Below are 16332 nucleotides of genomic sequence, written 5' to 3' on the forward strand. Positions count from 1 at the left end.
GCGGTGAGCTAGATGAGGTTGAGGTAATAATAATAATGATGGTATTTGTTAAGCACTTAGTATGTGCCAGTCACTCTTCTAAGCGCTGGTACAGTGAGTAGTTTTGCAGAAGAGGAGCAGCCTGCAGAAACGTGAGACTTGGGCATCGGAGGGGGACAGCAATAGTATCGATGGCCCCCCTGATTTCCTGGAGCCTTTGGGGGAACCCAGCCCTATTCCTGGCAGGTGGCAGGGTTTTGGAAGAAAAGGTCTAGAACACCCAGACCAAATCGCCCTGTGCTGCCTGGTGGATATACCCAGCTGGCCTCCGAGTTCTAGTTCTGCCTTCCCTCCCGACTCACTGTGTGACCTTGGTCAAGGCACTTAGCCTCTCTGTGCCTTAGTGTCTCTGCCGTAAGCTGGAGATGCTGCTCCTCTACCCTCTAGGAATCAGTTGGTATTATTTACTGAGTGACCGCGGTGTGCCTCAGGAACTGTGGAAGCAGCTGACTATGCGATTCCTACCTTCGGGGAGCTTACAGTCTGGTGAGTTGGAAGTGCTTTGAGCCAGAAGTCACTGAGGAGCTAAAAAGATATAAGAACATAGATTTGTTATTAACTGCTTCCCCTCTGGTCTCCAGCCAAGCAGAGGCCACTTCATCTGTAGTGAGGAAACTCCTTGTGTTTTTATTTTTTTTGTAATTTGTTAAGCGATTACTATGTGCCAGGCACTGTTCTAAGCACAAGCCAGTAAGGTTTGATGCAGTTCATGTTCCGCATGGAGCGCATGTCTTAATTCCTGTTTTACAGTTGAGGGAACTGAGGCACAGAGAGGTGAAGTGGCTTTGTTATGGTATTTCTTAAGCACATACTGTGTGCCAGGCACTGGTCTAAGCACTGGGGTAGCTACAAAATAATTGGGTTGGACACAGTCCCTGTCCCACGCAGGGCTCACAGTGTTAATCGCCATTTAACAGATGAGGGAACTGAGGCCCAGAGACGTGAAGTGACTTGCCCAAGGTCACACAGCAGACAAGTGACAGAGTCAGGATTAGAACCCATGACCTTCTAACTCCTAGGCCCAAGCTCTATCCACCAGGCCACGCTGCTTCCCTACCTACGTACCCCAAAGCTTAGAACAGGGTTGGACGCACAAGTGCTTAACAAGTACAGTAAAACAAACACACACAGCAGACAAGTGACGGAGCCAGGATTAGAACCCAGTCCCTCTGAGTGTCAGGCCCAGGTTCTACCCCCTAGGCCACACTGCTTGTCCGGGCGTCCCTAACGGTCGGCGCTCCGTCCCGCAGGGCTGGCCTACTGCAGGCACCTGTGCACGGTGAGGACTCACCTGTCGGCCCTGGTGAACCACCGGATCGTGTCTCCGGACGTGCCCTGCGACGCCAGCGCCGGCCTGACGGCCGAGATCTGGGAAGGCTACCTGCGCGACAGCAAGGTAGGCCGGCTGCCCTAGGGCCTCGGGGCTGGGGCACTCAGGAGACCCAAGTTTGAATGCCGGCTCTGCCACTGACCTGCCGGGCGACCTTCGCTACATCCCCCCGGGCCTTGGTTTCCTCACCTATAAAATAGGGAGAAGACATGTGGCCTCGTGGATAGTCCAGGACCTGGGAGCCGGAGGGCCTGGGTTCTGATCCTGGCACCACCACCTGCCTACGGTGGGGGCCGGGGCAAGTTGCTTCACTTCTCTGGGCCTCAGTTCCCTCATCTGCAGAATAGAGAGTCAATATCTGTACTTTCTCCCCCTTAGACAGTGAGCCCCATGTGGGGCAGGCACTGGGCTCCACTTGATTATTTGCCCCATCCCAGCCCCACAGGATTTTTGTACTTATCTGTAATTTATTTTTATTAGCACCTGTCTCACCCTGCTCTAGACTTTAACCTCATTTTGGGCAGGGAATGTGTCTGTTTACTGTTCTATTATATTCTCCCAAGCGCTTAGTCTGGTGCTATGCACACAGTAAGTGCTCAGTAAATACAATGGAGTGAATGATTACCATGTAGCCCCTCCAGGGCTCAGTACAGTGCTTGGCACTTAGCGCTTAACAAAAACACAAATTTTCTGTAGTGAGGCCCATCTAGGACAAGGATGGCATCTGATCTGATGACCTCATCTCTGCCCCCTGCTTCATAAATGGCATGAGAGGGGTTAAAGTCGTCTCAGGGCAGCATTGGGAGGAAGGAGAGGAGGGGGAGGGTCCCCAATTGTCCCAGGCCGGGCCGGGGGGCTGTGTTGTGGAAACATAGCACGTTCCCAGAGGCCGGAGCGGCGGGGCGTCTCCTGTGAGTGGCCCGGCCCTGACAACCTGTCTGCACCATCCTCCCACCTCTTCCCACTGTAGAGTTTGGAGGAGCAGGAGCTTCTGCGTCTGATCTACTATGGGGGCGTCCAGCCGGCCATCCGCCCAGCCGTGTGGCCTTTCTTGCTGGGCCACTACCAGTTCGGGATGACGGAGGTGGAGAGGAAGGAGGTGGGCCAACCTCAGGGCCACCAACAGGGACTCGTTCCGTCACCGGAGCACGGGGTCCCGGGGTGGGGGGACAGTGCGTGTTGGATGGCAGGCGGGGTGGGGGCACCGAGGCAGGAGACCCCAGGGAGCTTGGCAGAGGGTGGGCACGGAGGCCTCCCCCCATGGGAGGTTCCTATAGGGCAGCCACTTCCAGCTACCACCTCTGTCCCTGGTCCCCACGCTTCTCTCCCTGCAAATCCCCCCATCCCTCTCTTTCCTGCCCCGGCCTGGCCCTACCCACCACCGCCGCGCGGCTCCGACGGGCCAGGAGGAGCCCTGACGGTCTCTGGCGGGCCCTGGGTGTGTGGGGGAGGCAGGTGGACGAGCAGACGCAGGCGTGCTACGAGCAGACGATGGCGGAGTGGCTGGGCTGCGAGGCCATCGTCCGGCAGCGGGAGAAGGAGACGCACGCCGCCGCTCTGGCCAAGTGCTCTTCCGGGGCCAGCCTGGACGGACCCCTGCACAGGCTAATGCACCGGGACTCCACCATCAGCAGCGAGGTCAGGCCGGGCGGGAGGACCGCCGCCGGCGGGGGGAGGTCGAGGATGGGGCAAGGGGCGGTCACCTGAGGGAGCCCACCCCTGCCCCGAGCCCCGGACTTGGCGATTTAGATGGCGTTGTCCGTCTGTGCCTTCTCCTCCCCGCCGGGGCGATGGGGGAGAGGCTGGCCGAGGTCGGGGTGGGGGACGGGATCAGCCACTAGGAATGGAGGGTTCCGACCTACGGCGTTCTGCGGGGCCGTCCGGACCAGCGGGAATCCCGTCAACTAGCTCTCCCGTCCAAGTGTAAGCCCCTTGTGGGCAGGAAACTGTGCCCCTGGCGGTCCGTCACACTTTTTCCCGAGCAGAATCATTTATTCCGTCATGTTTATTGAATGCTTTCTGTGTGCGGAGCACTGTCCTGGAGAGTTCAGTATAACGGTAGGCACATTCTGCCCACAGTGAGCCTATAATCTAGAGGGGGAGACAGACATTAATAGTAATAATGCCCAGCGCATTACCCCCAGGGCAGGGAATGTGTCTGTTTTAGTGTCCTCTCCCAAGTGCTTTGTACAGTGCTCTGCGCATGGAAAGCGCTCAATAAATGCGACTGACTGACTGAGAAAGGCCTGGGTCGGTATGTTGAGAGGAAGCACCATGTGGGCAGGGAACGTGTCTGTTAATTAGGTTGTATTGTCCTCTCCCAAGTGCTCAGTTCAGTGCTGTGCATTTAGTGAGGGCTCAATGAATACCCTAGATTGATTGGTGAAGCAGCGTGGCTTAGTGGAAAGAGCACGGGCTATAGAGTCAGAGGTCATGGGTTCAAATCCCGGCCCCTCCAACTGTTAGCCTTGTGACTTTGGGCAAGTCACTTAACTCTCTGTGCCTCAGTTACCTCATCTGTAAAATGGAGATTAAAACTGTGAGCCCCCCGTGGGACAACCTGATCACCTTATAACCTCCCCAGTGCTTTGCACATAGTAAGAGCTTAAGAAATACCATTATTATTATTATTGGTGGTAATGTCCATCTCCCCCTCTAGTCTGGAAGCTTGTTGTGGGCAGGGAACGTCTGCTAATTCTATTGTATCGCCCTCTCCCAAGTGCTTAGTACAGTGCTCTGCCCACCGTAAGTGCTCCATAAATACCATCGATTGGTTGATTGATTGGAAAAGACGTCTGGATCCCAGCAGGGGGAATTCATCCAACTGTAAACCCGATGTGGGCAGAGAATGGCCCTCTTCGTTGTTATATAGTACTCCCCCATGTGCTTAGTATAGTGCTTTGCGTATACTAAGCACTCAATAAATGCGATCGAACGAGTGAATGAACGAATGAATCCTTTCTCTGTCGTTTCAGTCATCGCAGAGTTGCAGTTCCGGCCAACAGAACCACCGCCGCCTCCAGAGCGACTCCAGCAACAGTACTCAGGTGACCAGAAGAGGAGGAGCTAACAGCTCCTGGGGATGTGCCCTCTTTATTTTTTTTTTGTGGTATTTAAGCGCTTACTATGTGCCAGGCACTGTGCTAAGCGCTAAGCTAAGCTAATCAGGTTGGACATGGTCCCTGTCCCCCATAGGGCTCACAGTCTGTATCCCCATGGGGCTCACAATCTGTATCCCCATTTTACAGATGAGGGACCTGAAGTCCAGAGAATTGGAGTGACTGGCCCAGGGTCACACAGCAGATAGGTGGCGGAATCAGAATTAGAACCCAGGTCCTTCGGACTCCCAGGCTGTAGCCACTAGGCCACGCTGCGGCATACGCAGTGTCAGGAGGCCTATTCCCATACCCAAAACACTGGGTTCTGAGTCCAGCATCCACCTACAAGCCATCTGCTGTCGTTCTTCAACTCATCTGATGTTGTTGTCACCTCAGAGAGTTTCTTTAACAGCGGCACAAGTTGAAGAGCCTAGGCCCGAGAGTCCCTCTAGACTGTGAGCCCGGTGTGGGCAGGGATTGTCTCTTTTTTTATTGCTGAATTGTACTCTCCCACCGCTTAGTTCAGTGCTCCTCACACAGTAAGCGCACCTTAAATACGATTGAATGAGTGAATGAAAGGAGATTTGGGTGCTAGTCCCAGCTTTGCCACTGACCTGCTGGGTGACCCTGGGCAAACTCCTTAACCTCTCTGGGCCTCGGCTTCCTCATCCGTAAAACGGGAACGAAATACCTGCCCTCTTTGATTCATTCATCCAATCATATGTATCGAGCACATTCTGTGTGCCCAGCACTGTACTAAGTGCTCTTAGATTGTGAGCTCTGTGAGGGACAGGGACCGCGGCTGAGTGATACTCTTTTATCTACCCCAGTGCTTAGTAGATAGTAGCTAACAGAAACAATAACGGTGGTACTTGATAAACCCTTATTATGTGCCAGGCACTGTAATAATAATAATAATAATAATGGCATTTATTAAGTGCTTACTATGTACAAAACACTGTTCTAAGTGCTAGGGAGGTTACAAGGTGATCAGGTTGTCCCACGGGGGGCTCCCAGTCTTCATCCCCATTTTACAGATGAAGTAACTGAGGCCCAGAGAAGTGAAGTGACTTGCCCAAAGTCACACAGCTGACAATTGGCAGAGCCATGCTCTTTCCATTCGTTCATTCATTCATTCAATCGTATTGAGTGCTTAATGTGTGCAGAGCACTGTACTAAGAACGTGGAAAGTACAAGTTGGCAACATCTAGAGACGGTCCCTACCCAACAGTGGGCTCACAGTCTAGAAGGGGGAGACCGAGAACAAAACAAAACATAATAACAAAATAAAATAAATAGAATAAATATGTACAAATAAAATAAACAAATAGAGTAATAAATACATACAAACATAAATACGTATATACAGGTGCTATGGGGAGGGGAAGGAGGTAAGGCGGGGGGAATGGAGAGGGGGAAGAGGGGGAGAGGAAGGAGGGGGCTCAGTCTGGGAAGGCCTCCTGGAGGAGGTGAGCTCTCAGTAGGGCCTTGAAGGGAGGAAGAGAGCTAGCTTGGCGATGGGCAGAGGGAGGGCATTCCAGGCCAGGGGGATGGCGTGGGCCGGGGGTTTATGGCGGGACAGGAGAGAACGAGCCTGAGCTCGTTTCCACTGAGCCACGCTGCTTCTCCACTCCTTCCCCACCCCCCCAGAATCCCGAGGGCCCACTGGAACCTCATGCTCCTCTCCCGACAGGTGTTCGAGTCGGTGGACGAGGCAGAGCAGGCGGAGACGGATTCCAGGCAGGAAGACGGGAGGCCGCCCAAGATGGCCAACGGGATGGCGGCCAACGGCACGTGCTCCCCCGACTCCGGGCACCCTTCCTCCCACAACTTCTCCTCGGGCCAGTCGGAACCGAGCCTAAGCACGGAGGACAGCGCCTTAGAGACCACCCGCGGAGCCCCCCGCTCAGCCCCGCCCCGGGAAGCCGGCAGCCAGGACCCTCCGGATTCGGACGGGACCTTCTCCGAGGGGCGGGGGGTGCTCCGGGAGGAGCTGGACGTCCAGGACAGCTTGGAGGGGGACTTCCTCGCCAACGAAAGCTTGGATGAGTTCATGTCCATCCCCGGGAGCATGGAGGTGGACCTGCCGGACAAGGAGGGGGCTCTGGGAGACGCCAGGGAGAGCTGGGGGGGCCGGGAGGCGGGGAAGCGGAGCCTGCTGGGAAGTGGAGACGACTTGTCCGAGGAGCCGGAGATGGAGAGCCTGTACCCTCAGCTGGACTCCTTGGCCGTGGCCCAGTCGGCTCACGCGGAAACCTCTCCGGTGTCATCCACTGGGGTGACCTACTCCGTAAGTTGGATTTTTTTTGGTTTTCTCTGTGGTATCCGGTAAGCGCCTGTTAGGTGCCAGGGTAGATCCAAGCTAATCAGGCTGGACATAGTCCATGTCCTGCTTGGGGCTTGTAGTCTTCATCCCCGTTGTATAGATGAGGGAACTGAGGCACAGAGAAATGAAGTGCTAAGCGCTGTAGTAAGCTCAGGGGTTGGATACAGTACAATTGGAACAGAGAAGCAGGGTGGCCTAGTGGAAAGTGTGGGCTTGGAGTCAGAGGTCCTGGGTTCTAATCCCCGCTCTGCCACATAGCTGCTGTGTGACTGTGAGCACTTCATTTCTCTGTGCTTCAGTTCTCTCATCATTAGTCTCATCATCAACATCATTAGCATTATTATTGTTATTATTAATTATAATGATAAAATAACCAAATGCTGTACTCTGCTCTGGGGTAGAGATAGTACAATCAATCAGAGCAGAGAAGCAGCGTGGCCTAGCGGAAAGAGTGCACGCTGAGAGTCAGGTGTCCTGGGTTCTAATCCCACCCCTGCCACATATCCACTATGTGACTGTGAGCAAGTCACTTCATAGTTCTGTGACTCAGTTTCCTCTCAAAAGGGGGACTGTCTCTATTTGTTGCCAATTTGTACTTCCCAAGCGCTTAGTACAGTGCTCTGCACATAGTAAGCGCTCAATAAATACGATTGATGATGATTCAATTTCTTTTCTCCTTCCTACTTAGAACGTGAGCTTCATGTGCGACCTTATCATCTTGTATCCGCCCCAGTGATTACCATGGTGCTTGACACTTAATAAGCTCCTAATAAATGTCACAGTGATTATTATTACGGTTTTGAGACCTGATCCCTGCCTCACATGGGGCTTGCAGTCGAAGTGGGAGGGAGACCTGGCTATTGGATTCCCGTTTTATAGACGAGGAAGCTGAGGCCCAGAGAAGTAAAGTCACCGGCCCAAGGTCACCCACCAGGCCGATGGCAGAGCTGGGATTAGAATCCGGGTCCACGGGGAGTCTAAGGGGGGTGATTGTCTTCTCTTGAGAATTTAGTCCAGTGCTCTGCACAGTTAGAGAAGTGGCCCAATGTAGTGGCTAGAGCAAGGGCCTGGGAGCGAGAAGGTCATGGGTTCTAATTCCGGCTTTGCCACGTGTCTGCTCTGTGACCCTGAGCAAGTCACTTCACTTCTCTGGGCCTCAGTTCCCTCATCTGTAAAATGGAGATTGATACCGTGAGCCCCACGTGGGACAGGGACCGTATCCAACCCGATGTGCTTGTATCCACTCCAGTGCTCAGTTGGTGTCTGGAACGTAGTAAGCGCTTAACAAATAGCCCAGTTCCTCCTCTTTAGCCGGAGCTTCTGGACATGTACACGGTGAACCTGCATCGCATCGAGAAGGACGTGCAGAGGTGCGACCGCAACTACTGGTACTTCACCGCCGCTAACCTGGAGAAACTGCGCAACGTTATGTGCAGGTGCCGAGCCCTCAGCCCCTCGCCGTGTCCTGGCCCCCCCACCCCCCCTGACCACCCACGCCAAGCAGGCGGGCCTCCAGGGCTCCCGATAGATAGGTGGCCCTGTCTCCCCCATGTGCTTGGTTCCAGGTGGCCTCCTCTGGGGCCTCCTCAGGGATCAAAGATCATGCCCCTGGGACTGTAGTGAGTGTCCCGGCCTCCAACTGCCCTGAAAGGGGGTGCTGGGGGAGGGGCCAGAGAAGTGCTTGTGTCCCGATCAGTCAATGGGGGATATTTCCTCTTCATCTTCCCAATCAATCAGTGCTATTAATCGAGCGCTTCCCGTGTGCAGAGCACTGTACTAAGCTCTTGGGAGAGCATAATCCAACAATAAACAGGCACATTCCCTGCCCACCATGAGGCTCAGTGGAAAGGGCCCGGGCTTTGCAGTCAGAGGTCATGGGTTCAAATCTCCGCTCTGTCAGTTGTCAGCTGTGTGATTTTGGGCGCGTCACTTCACTTCTCTGGGCCTCAGTGACCTCATCTGGAAAATGGGGATGAAGACTGTGAGCCCCCCGTGGGACAACCTGACCACCTTGTAACCTCCCCAGCACTTAGAACAGTGCTTTGCACATAGTAGGCACTTAAAAAATGCCATCATTATTATTTTTATTAGAGGGGGGAATATTACTTCATCTTCCCAATCGATCAGTGGTATTTATTGAGAGCTTACTGTGTGCAGGGCACTGTACTAAGTGCTTGGGAGAGGACGATACAACAAAATGCGGGTTCCCAGTTGGGGCTGGACTCCAGTGTTGCCTAAAATTGTCTCCCCCCATCTTGGATGGCTGGCGGCCTCCTCATTCCCTTCCTCCCGCGTTCCCTCCCACAGCTACATCTGGCAGCACATTGAGATCGGCTACGTCCAGGGCATGTGTGACCTACTGGCACCGCTCCTGGTCATTCTGGATGACGGTGAGTGACCGCCTCTCAACGCCCCGGGTCATTGTGGGTTCGCTCAGTTTTTCAGACCAGTTGCCCCGACCTCCGGGGTCTGATGCGTTTGTTTCCTTTAGGAGAGAGGGTGTCGTTAACGAGGGCAAGACAGAGAAGCAGTAGTCCCCCCTCCAGACTGTTCGCTCGCTGTGGGCAGGAAACATATCTACCAGCTCTCATCTGTGGCCTAGTGGATAGAGCCCGGGAGTCAGAAGGTCACGGGCACTAATCCCGGCTCCGCCACTTGTCTGCTGTGCGGCCTCAGGAGAGTCACTTCACTTCTCTAGGCCCGAGTTATCTCATCTGTAAAATGAGGATTCAGACTGTGAGCCCCACGTGGGACAGGGGCTGTGTCCAACCCCCTTTGCTCGTGTCCACCCCAGCACTTAGAACAGTGCCCTGACACATAGTAAGCGCTTACCAAATACCATTATTATTTTTTCTATTATTATTATTACTCACCCAAGTGCTTAGTACTATGCTCTGCCCACAGTAAGTGCTCAGTAAGTACCACTGATCAGTTATGTTTCCAGCACCCTGGCTCATGAAAGGCTCACTGAGCTGAACTCAAAAAGTTACTCACGCATCTATATTCATCCATTTGCACTTACTCGTGTATTCAGTTCTCCCTGTTCAATCAGTATATTATTTATTGAGCCCTTCCTCGGAGCAGAGCACCATACTGAGCGCCTCAGGAGAGACCAGTACAACAGCTAGTCAACCCGCTCCCAGCCCTTGAGGAGCTTTGAATCTAGCGAAGACAGACGTGTTCTATTATTAGAGGTTTCATTTCATCATTGTCCTCTCTCCTCCTCCCCGTTTTGGTTGATACTTCGGGCCCGTCCGTCTATGCTGTTAGATTGTCGGCTCCTCAGGGGCAGGGATTGGGTCTTTAACTTATATTGTCCCCTCCCAAGCAGTGTGGCCTAGTGGATAGAGCCCGGGCCCAGGAGTCAGAAGGACATCGGTTCTAATCCCAGCTCCACCACTTGTCTGCAGTGTGACCTTGGGCAAGTCACTTCACTTCTCTGGGCCTTAGTTCCCTCATCTGGAAAATGGGGGATTAAGACTGTGAGCCCCACGTGGGACAACCTGATTACCTTGTATCTATCCCAGTGCTTAGAACAGTGCTTGGCACATAACAAATTATGGTGCTTAACAAATACCATAATTATTATTTTATTATTATTTAATCCCAGCTCTACCACTTGTCAGCTGTATGACCTTGGGCAAGGCACTTTGCTTCTCTGGGCCTCAGTGACCTCATCTGTAATGTGGGAATTAGGACTATGAGCCCTAGTCATTTATTCAATTGTATTTATTGAGCGCTTACTGCGTGCAAAGCACTGTACTAGGCACTTACTATGTGGGACAGGAAGCGCTCAATCACTGCCACTGATTGTAAACTCGTTGTGGGCAGGGAATGTGTCTATTGTTTTATTATGCTGTCCCAAGTGCTCAGTGCAGTGTTGTGCACACAGTATGCGCTCAAATAATATAATCGAATGAATGAATGATGGGGCAGTAGGGTCCACCCAGTCCACGGGTCAGTTTTCTGCTTTAACTTGGAGAGGACCCAATAGTCTGGGTGAGTTCGGACCAGTGTGACGTGCCGCTCTGGAGGTCAGGGGTTACAGTCGATTAATTATTGTTGTTGTGGTTATTATTTTTATTACTATTTGCTTCTGGGCTGTTTCCCCCAGAGGCCCTTGCTTTCAGCTGCTTCACCGAACTCATGAAGAGGATGAACCAGAACTTCCCCCACGGAGGTGCCATGGACACGCACTTCGCCAACATGCGGTCTCTGATCCAGGTGCCTCGTCTGCCCCTCCGGAGGGTCCCCCCACAGCCCCCCGGGGGAGGGTGGCCTCAACTCTCTGGGTCCGGGGCGGGGAAGAAGCCTGCCAACACCCTGTCAGCCTTTCTGGCTGCTGCTGTGTCGCTGGGCTGAGAAGTAGCGTCTTCTGGGACCCAGAAGACCTGCCACTTGTCGGCTGTGTGACCTTGGGCGAGTCACTTGGCTTCTCTGGGCCTCAGATTCCTCATATGTAAAATAGGATTCAATAGCTGTTCTTGCTGCTACTCCTACTTAGACTCCTACTTAGACTGTGAGCTCCACGTGTTCTGTGTCTTCCTGTGTGCTTGGCACATAGTAAATGCCTAACAAATACCATTATAATTGTTATTCTTATTCTCACTAGTAATAGCAACAGCAAGTAATAATGGCATTTGTTTTAATGACTTGCTATTATTATTTTTCCCTGCTGAGAGGACTTTATATCGGCTTCTCTGTTGTCCCTCTCTAAAGAAACGGAGAAGTACAGTGGGCCAGGCTTGGGAGGCGGGAAACCTGGGTTCTCACCCCAGCTCTGCCCTTGGAAAGCTGGGTCCCCTTGGACAAATGACTTAGCCTTTTTGGGGGTCCGTTTTCTCATCTGTAAATTGGGGGTAAGATCCTTGCTCTCTCTACCACTTAGAATTTGGATCTTGAGTGGGACAGGGACTGGTTCATATCTCCTCACCTTGTATCACCCCAGTGCATAACACAGTTCTTGGCACATAGTGAAGGCTTAATAAGAAGCAGCATGGCCTCGTGGAAAGAGCCGGGGCCCGGGCGTCAGAGGACCCACGTTTTAATCCCACCTCTGCCGAGTGCTCAGTGTGTGATCTTGGGCAAGTCACTTCACTTCTCCGTGACTCAGTTCTCCTTTCCTTCTTCCTACTTAGTGAGACCTGATTGATTGATTGATTGACCCATGCAGGACAGGGACTATGTCCCACCTAATTAACTTGTATCTGCCCCAGTGCTTAGAACAGAGTTGGGCACATAGTAAGCGCTTAACAAGTATCATTTAAAAAATACCATCAAAAAAATCCAAGCCAAGTCCCCTGTTGGGCAGAACGGATGATACTGGGTACTTTGTACTTGGGGACCCAGCCTCCCTAGCCTGGCGCATTGTAAGCACTTAACAAATACTATTATTATTTTTATCATTAATAATATGATTGATCCTCTCCTGTTTTGCCTTTACATTTCCTGGCAGATTTTGGACTCGGAGCTGTTTGAACTGATGCATCAGAATGGCGACTACACGCACTTCTACTTCTGCTATCGGTGGTTCCTCTTGGACTTCAAGCGAGGTACAGGATATTTGGGGTGCGGAAGGCAGGTCCACATTGGAGTCCGGGTCCGGGGGTGTCCAGTCCCAGCTGGACGGATTGCCGGCTGCCCTCACTAGTGGAGACGGAGTAACCCCTCTCCCTCCTCTCCCCCTACACCCCAGCTCGTATGCTTTGCTCTCCTCTCCAGGCCTCATTCCCCTCTCTTCCTGTCCACGCCCTTTTTCCCGCCTGGAACTTGCTCCCTCCCCGCTTCCCATCCGGAGACCACTGCTCTCCCCATCTCCAGAATCCTGCTGCAGGGCTCAAGTAAATACCACCAATCGATCGATTGGTAGTACGGTGCTCCGCACAGGCCAGGCACCCATCCCCACCGTTGATCGGCTGATCGATTGATCGATCGATCGGTGGCTGTTTCCGCAGAGCTGGTTTACGATGACGTCTTCTCCGTGTGGGAGACCATCTGGGCGGCTAAGCACGTTTCTTCGTCCCACTACGTCCTGTTCATCGCCCTGGCCCTGGTGGAAGTGTATCGGGATATCATTCTTGAAAACAATATGGATTTCACAGACATCATCAAATTCTTCAACGGTACCAGAAGGCCCTGGCCGGGCGTGGGCTGGGCAGGGGGTGGGCAGAGAGATTTGGACGAAGGAGGTCTTTCCGATTCGGTGGGATTCCGAGGGCCTGACACGTCCCGGGCCTGAGGGAGATCCGTCGATAGGATTTCATTCATTCATTCCTTCATTCAATCGTATTTATTGAGCGCTTACTGTGTGCAGAGCACTGTACTCAGTGCTTGGGAAGTAAAAGTCGGCAACATATAGAGACGGTCCCTATCCCACAACGGGTTCACAGTCTAGAAGGGGGAGACAGACAACGAAACAAAAAATGTAGACAGGTGTCAAAATGGTCAGAACAAATAGAATTATAGCTATATGCACAACGTTACCAAAATAAATAGAATAGCAAATATGTACAAGTAAAATAAATAGATTAATAAATCTGTACAAATATACCCAAGTGCTGTGGGGAGGAAAAAGGGGGCTCAGTATTTGCTGAGCACCTCCTGGGTTCGAGAGCCCTGTATTAAGCAATTGAAGCAGCGTGGCTCAGTGGATAGAGCATGGACCTGGGAGTCTGAAGGTCATGGGTTCAAATCCCCGCTCCACCACTTGTCTGCGCTGTGACCTTAGGCAAGTCACTTCACTTCTCTGGGCCTCAGTAACCTCATCTGTAAAATGGGGATTAAGACGGTGAGCCCCATGTGGGATGACATGATTACCTTGTGTCTGCCCCAGCGCTTAGAACAGTGCTTGGCACATAGTAAGTGCTTAGCAAATACTATTATTATTATTATATTCTGTTGGAGAGACCCCATGAGAAAGTACTCGACTTTGACTCGACCGGAGACCGGTTGTCTCTCTCCCTGTTGCCTCTCCCCAGCCCTTCGTCCAGTGCTTTGCATGTAGTAAGCACTCGTTAAATACCATAGATCGATTGACGGCAGGTCCCTCGGGAACAGGGCAGGGGGCTTGATCCATGCCATGAAAAAGGGTCATTGGAAGTTCTCTCGCCCACCAGGAGTCTGGAAACTATCTCTTGACACCTCTCCGTCTCCTTCGTTCTGTGTTTCAGAAATGGCTGAACGACACAACATCAAGCAGATCGTCAAGCTGGCCAGAGACCTGGTGTACAGGGTTCAGACTCTGATCGAAAACAAGTGAAGCCGGGGGGCAGACCTTCCCCCACCCCGCCCGACGGAAACCCCCCAACCCTCTCACGCTTGGGTTCCGTGTCGCTTCCTTCTCCAGGTACCGCTCCTGAGGGGGAAAAAAAGAACCCTCGCTAGCCGACCACGGGCCCAGGCTCTGCTGTTCAGAGACGGATTCTCATATCTTTGCCGTCGGGAGGGCGGGAGGCGAGGGATCGATTTCTTCAGTTCGGCCTTATTTTTCCATGTTTTAACCAAAGACGTCTCGTTCTCCGGAGGTGCGGGGAGCTTCGGGCCGCTGCCATTTTCTATCCCCGAGTTGCTGAAAACGTAAGGAAAGCTTTCCTTCTGGGAGCCCGGGTTCCAGACCTTCTGCCTCCTCCTTTCCTCTCCTTTCTCACCCTTCTCCAACTGGTCTTCAGTGAGCCAGTGGTATTTGCTGAGTGTGTCTTGTGCGGGGGGTAAGGGGGAGGTCGGTTACCCAGAAACAAAAAATGCTGCATGAAAGGGGTTTACAGTCTAGATGAGAAGTGTGCCAATCAGTGGTATTTATTGAGCGCCTACAGCATACAGCCTACTGTACCTAGTGCTTGGGGGAGTTGGTTAATTACTCAGTGGTATTTATTGAGCGCCTACTGTGTGCAGAGCATCATACTGGGCGCTTGGGAGAGGACAGTAGAGCAGAGTTGGCAGACACATTCCCTGCCTACAGTGAGCTGACAGTCCAGGTCTAAAAGAGGTAGATTGCCACAATCCCTACCCTCAGGGAGTTTGTGATCCAAAGGAGGGACAGGGCAGACGCAGAACTTCCCTTTCCAAAGGGAAGGGTCCGGGGCAGTCACTTGGGGATTGAGGTTTCTGGGGACCGTGGTTTCTGGGGAGCCTGTTCCAAATCACCCTGGGATTGGGGATTGTCGGGGGCAAGGGTGACAGGGTTGGGATGAGGAGAGAACGGCAAAGTCTTCTTGGCTTGACAGCCAAAGGCCCCCACCCCAGTGTGTTGGAAAGGGGCGATAGGCACATCCAGCTGGAAAAGGGTTTTTCAGAGAACATGGACTGTCTTTGTTTCTCCCCTGTTCTTTTCCCCAGGGAGGTGAATGCTGGCTCTGTCTCTCTGTCTCTCTCTCTATCTCACTTGCTCTCTCCCTCTCTCCCTTTCTTCCTGTCACATTTTATCCCCTTTCTCTCTGTCACTTTCTCGCCTTTCTCTCTATCACGCTTTCTGTCCTTTCTCTGTTGCACTTTCCTCTCAGTAAAGCTTTCTCTCATTTGTCATGCTTCCTCTCCTTTCTCTCTGTCACGCTTCCTCTCCTTTCTCTCTCTTGTGCTCTCTCCTTTCTCTCTTGTGCTTTCTGTCCTTTCTCTGTCGAGCTTTCTCTCCTTTCTGTCGTGCTTTCTCTCCTTTCTGTCATGTTTTCTCTTTTCTGTCGTGCTTTCCTTTCAGTAGTGTTTTCTCTCGTTTCTCTGTTATGCTTCCTCTCTGTCATGATTTTGCTCCTTTCTCTGTCATGCTTTCTCTCCTTTCTGTCATGCTTTCTCTTTTCTCTGTCACGCTTTCCTTTCAGTAACACTTTCTCTCATTTCTCCATCGCACTTTCTCTCCTTTCTCTGTCGTGCTTTCACTCCTTTCACTATTGCACTTTCTCTCCTTTCTCTGCCATGCTTTCTCTCCTTTCTGTCGTGCTTTCTCTTTTCTCTGGCACACTTTCCTTTCAGTAACACTTTCTCTCGTCTCTGTCACACTCTCTCCTTTCTCTGTCGTGCTTTCACTCCTTTCTGTCGTGCTTTCTCTCCTTTTTCTGTCATGCTTTCTCTCCTTTCTGTCTCGCTTTCTCTCCTATCTTTCGTGCTTTCTCTTTTCTGTCACGCTTTCCTTTCTGTAACACTTTCTCTCCTTTCTCTGTCGTGCTTTCTCTCCTTTCTCTGTTGCACTTTCTCTCCTATCTCTCTCATGCTTCCTGTCCTTCTGTCACGCTTTCTCTCCTTTCTGTCATGCTTTCTCTTTTCTCTGTCATGCTTTCCTTTCAGTAATGCTTTCTTTCATTTCTCCGTTGTGCTTTCTCTCCTTTCTCTGTCGCGCTCTCTTTTTTCCCTGTCGTGCTTTCTGTCCTCTCTCACTGTCGTGCTTTCTGTCCTTTCTCACTGTCGTGCTTTCTCTCCTTTCTCTCTGTCGTGTTTTCTCTCCTTTCTGTCGTGTTTTCTCTTTTCTGTCACACTCTCTCCTTTCTGTCATTCTCTCCTTTCTGTCACGTTTTCTCCTTTCTTTGTCGCATTTTCCTTTCAGTAATGCTTTC

General features: G+C 52.1%; 1 protein-coding gene across 1 annotated transcript in view; it reads left to right on the top strand.

Moving 5' to 3' along the window:
• The window catches only part of SGSM1 (small G protein signaling modulator 1), a 36517-nt gene extending 21909 nt beyond the window's left edge, over positions 1-14608 (top strand). Inside the window, exons 15-25 of the mRNA XM_038762377.1 lie at positions 1290-1435; positions 2340-2468; positions 2825-3007; positions 4345-4416; positions 6161-6757; positions 8105-8229; positions 9101-9183; positions 10908-11017; positions 12249-12345; positions 12748-12915; positions 13963-14608. Coding sequence (XP_038618305.1) covers positions 1290-1435; positions 2340-2468; positions 2825-3007; positions 4345-4416; positions 6161-6757; positions 8105-8229; positions 9101-9183; positions 10908-11017; positions 12249-12345; positions 12748-12915; positions 13963-14051 — 1799 coding nt within the window. The 3' untranslated portion in view covers positions 14052-14608. The remainder of the gene's footprint in view (positions 1-1289; positions 1436-2339; positions 2469-2824; positions 3008-4344; positions 4417-6160; positions 6758-8104; positions 8230-9100; positions 9184-10907; positions 11018-12248; positions 12346-12747; positions 12916-13962) is intronic.
• The last annotated feature ends 1724 nt before the right edge of the window (positions 14609-16332 follow it).

The sequence above is a fragment of the Tachyglossus aculeatus genome, chromosome 21 (assembly GCF_015852505.1).
Source record: "Tachyglossus aculeatus isolate mTacAcu1 chromosome 21, mTacAcu1.pri, whole genome shotgun sequence".
Taxonomy (NCBI): Eukaryota; Metazoa; Chordata; class Mammalia; order Monotremata; family Tachyglossidae; genus Tachyglossus; species Tachyglossus aculeatus.